At 40.4% G+C, this 2,912-nt stretch overlaps 1 protein-coding gene and 1 long non-coding RNA gene across 2 annotated transcripts in view; both read right to left on the bottom strand.

Annotated features, from left to right (window-relative positions):
• Positions 1 to 1,435, bottom strand: part of LOC106013414 (pollen-specific leucine-rich repeat extensin-like protein 1) — a 14,513-nt gene extending 13,078 nt beyond the window's left edge. The window contains exon 1 of the mRNA XM_013089100.1: positions 1,186 to 1,435. Within this exon, the coding sequence (XP_012944554.1) occupies positions 1,186 to 1,435 (250 nt within the window). The remainder of the gene's footprint in view (positions 1 to 1,185) is intronic.
• A 642-nt stretch (positions 1,436 to 2,077) lies between these two features.
• LOC118478718 overlaps positions 2,078 to 2,912 on the bottom strand; it is a 3,030-nt gene continuing 2,195 nt past the window's right edge. Inside the window, exon 2 of the long non-coding RNA XR_004859245.1 lies at positions 2,078 to 2,789. This is a non-coding gene — a long non-coding RNA (uncharacterized LOC118478718). The remainder of the gene's footprint in view (positions 2,790 to 2,912) is intronic.

The raw sequence follows: 2,912 nt of genomic DNA, 5'->3' as shown, positions 1-2,912 counted from the left end.
ACACACACACACACACACACACACACACACACACACACACACACACACACAAACACACACACACACTCTTACTAAATTATACTCTCAATTAGGTAATTGTATTTTTATTTTATTTTAGTAGCCTGTATACTGCTTTATGTGCCTCAGTTGACAAAGGGCTTAATGAACGTAATGCCACAACTTTGGATAAGGGGATTTGAAACTGAGCTTGGTCTGGACTTCTCTATTTCTTCTGTAGTCAGCTCTAAGTGCGTGTTTTTCTTCTTTGTTTAGGCATTTATGGCCTCCATCGACACGATTTAGATTATTTAGGAGGTGAGATTCAACCCTGTCTGTCAGGGCTAACCCGGGATGAGAGGGATACGATGTCCCAACAGATGGACTGAAATGCTCGATAAATATTCCGCCTATACGAGAATTTTGTGTGTGACAATTAAGCGCCTAACCTCTGCATCCTACATGCCGGTCTCTCAGTCTGGTGTGGTGATCAAGAGGCTGAAGCTCCACCCTTCTCAATTACAAGAGATATGGTTGGTTAGGAAGTAAACCATCGAGAGTGTCAACAACAACAACAACAACAACAACAACAACAACAACAGCAACAACAGCATCTTCAACAACAACAAAAAGAACAACAACAAAAAGAACAACAACACCAAGAAGAAGAAGAAGAAGAAGAAAAAGAAGAAGAATACCACACGAGCATGAAGAACAAAACAACAACAACAACAACCACATCAACAACAAAAACAAAAACAAAAACAACAATAAGAACAACAACATATTTCATCATCATCATCATCATCATCATCATCATCATCATCATCATCATCATCATCATCATCATCATCATCATCATCATCGTTATCCCCATCATCATCGTTTGTCTGTTTTGTTTGTTTGAGTAAAGAGAAGTACATCAAGATAATATTAATAATGGTCTTTTAGTGCTGGGAGAAAAATAAGACAGACAGACAGAATAACTTATAACAGGGAAAGTAAAAGAGTAGGACCTACCAGTGGCGCCCTCCAACCTCCCGTATCCTCCTCCTCCTCATCATCATCATCATAATCAACAACAACACCAAAACAACAACAAAAACAACAGCAACAACTATAACAATAACAACAACAGTTACACGTGAAACATCATGTAACCCTTTATAAAGAGAATTTAATACTTACTGAAGTCCAACTTGGCAACCCGCACCAGGCTTATTCCGGAAGACTTTCCCCCGACAGTTTCCGGTTTGCCAGACTTTCCGTTGGCAACGACAGTTTCTGACTTCCTCCGAAACCTGTCGAGGAAAATGTTCCCGCCGCCGTTCTCTGTAACGTCATTCTCATGGTGGTCATGTGACAGAGCGTCCTCGGATTTTCGGCGTTGTCTTCCTCCGAAAAATCCGTTGATTTGAGACAATAAATCGCTCTGCATGTTCACGATATGGGTGCAGCTGTTCTGTTTTGTTGTCAAGCCAGGTGGCTGGCTTAACAGAATAAGAAATTTAGTAAACTGTGTTTATTACGGCGACATCAATGTTCAGAACAAACAACAACACTTGTCGTGCAGTACCGAAAAACGAAGATGTCTGCACTATTAAACAAATTATGTCCTGGTTTGGACCACGTGCTGAATTCTGAGAGGAAAATCAAACAAACTGCTGACGAACCAGAATAAAAAGGATCGATTAAACTTCCTCGAAAATGTGTGCACAATCGTACGGAACTGTTCGTTTATCGCTTGCTTGGCGACAACGATAAGTGTAAACGGACAGCCCAGAGCGTTCGAAAACTGATGATGCCAAATATTATTACAATATCAGTCGATTGTACAAGTACAATCTTTGCTGTTGGCAGAAGCACATACAAAAGTCATTCTTGTGAGAGCAAAGTCTTCATCTCTCCATCCCTCCATGGTAGGTTTATTACTGATGCATTGTTGGTGATCAAGCTGGAATTTGCTTGTAGTAATGTCATGCTTTTGTCAGGCCGTTAGAGCATCACCAACCACTTCTTGAAAACCACGACAACGCATATCTCCGAACAGATGGCTTTATTAATTTATCTTTTCTTTTAGTTATGAAATCTCACCGTGTCGTATGGTTACGTTGTCATTGAGTTCTTTACAACCATGACAAGACAGTTGTTTTGGGTTTATTTTTGTTTTTTGTAGTCACACTTTTCAATTTTATTTTTTTTAAGCCACAGAGTCACTCAGATTCAAACACTCAACAGAAAAAATATACAGTTTTTTTTGTTGGGGGCTTTTTAGTTGGGTTTTTTTTAGTTTGTTGTGGTCACAGAGTCTCAAAGCTCTTTAAAACAACAGAGTCAATCAGATTCAAACTGAAAAAGCAGTACATCGTAATTCCATACTGTACCACTCTCACAACGATCCTTATTAATAATATGCTACACCGTTACACAGTTTCTCTTATCCACAACGTCTACAAAGAATCTCATCGATGCGCCATCTCACACAATTCCTTATCTCCGACAACGCTTCAATTCTCTTACTAACCATGACATCAATAACTTGCTATTATTCAAAGCGTCCGGAAGTTTCTTGTCTTAAAATTCCGTCACTGCAGGTTTTATTGACACTCACACCGCCTTGGCCTCTGATGGCCTCACGGTCAGCACGTCACCTGTTTGAGGGGGACCAACAGTCTGACTTGGTGCGGTGCGGTGTGGTGCGGTGAAGCCAATTCCGACGAAAACCTCCCCTGCTTTAATTGTTGGTCAGCGCTCACTGCTGTGTGCTTTGCAAGAAAAGAAGAACTTGCAAACTGTGGAATAAGAGAGGAGATGCACTACTATAATAAATTTGATCCTGTGGTAACGAATAAGATGGAAGATGCAAAAAATGCACGCGTACACACACACACACTTACACACACACACACACACAC

This window comes from Aplysia californica, unplaced genomic scaffold, assembly GCF_000002075.1.
Source record: "Aplysia californica isolate F4 #8 unplaced genomic scaffold, AplCal3.0 scaffold00874, whole genome shotgun sequence".
Lineage (NCBI taxonomy): Eukaryota > Metazoa > Mollusca > Gastropoda > Aplysiida > Aplysiidae > Aplysia > Aplysia californica.
Note: the sequence above shows the minus strand (reverse complement) of the source record. Positions and strands in the feature narration are given on the sequence as shown.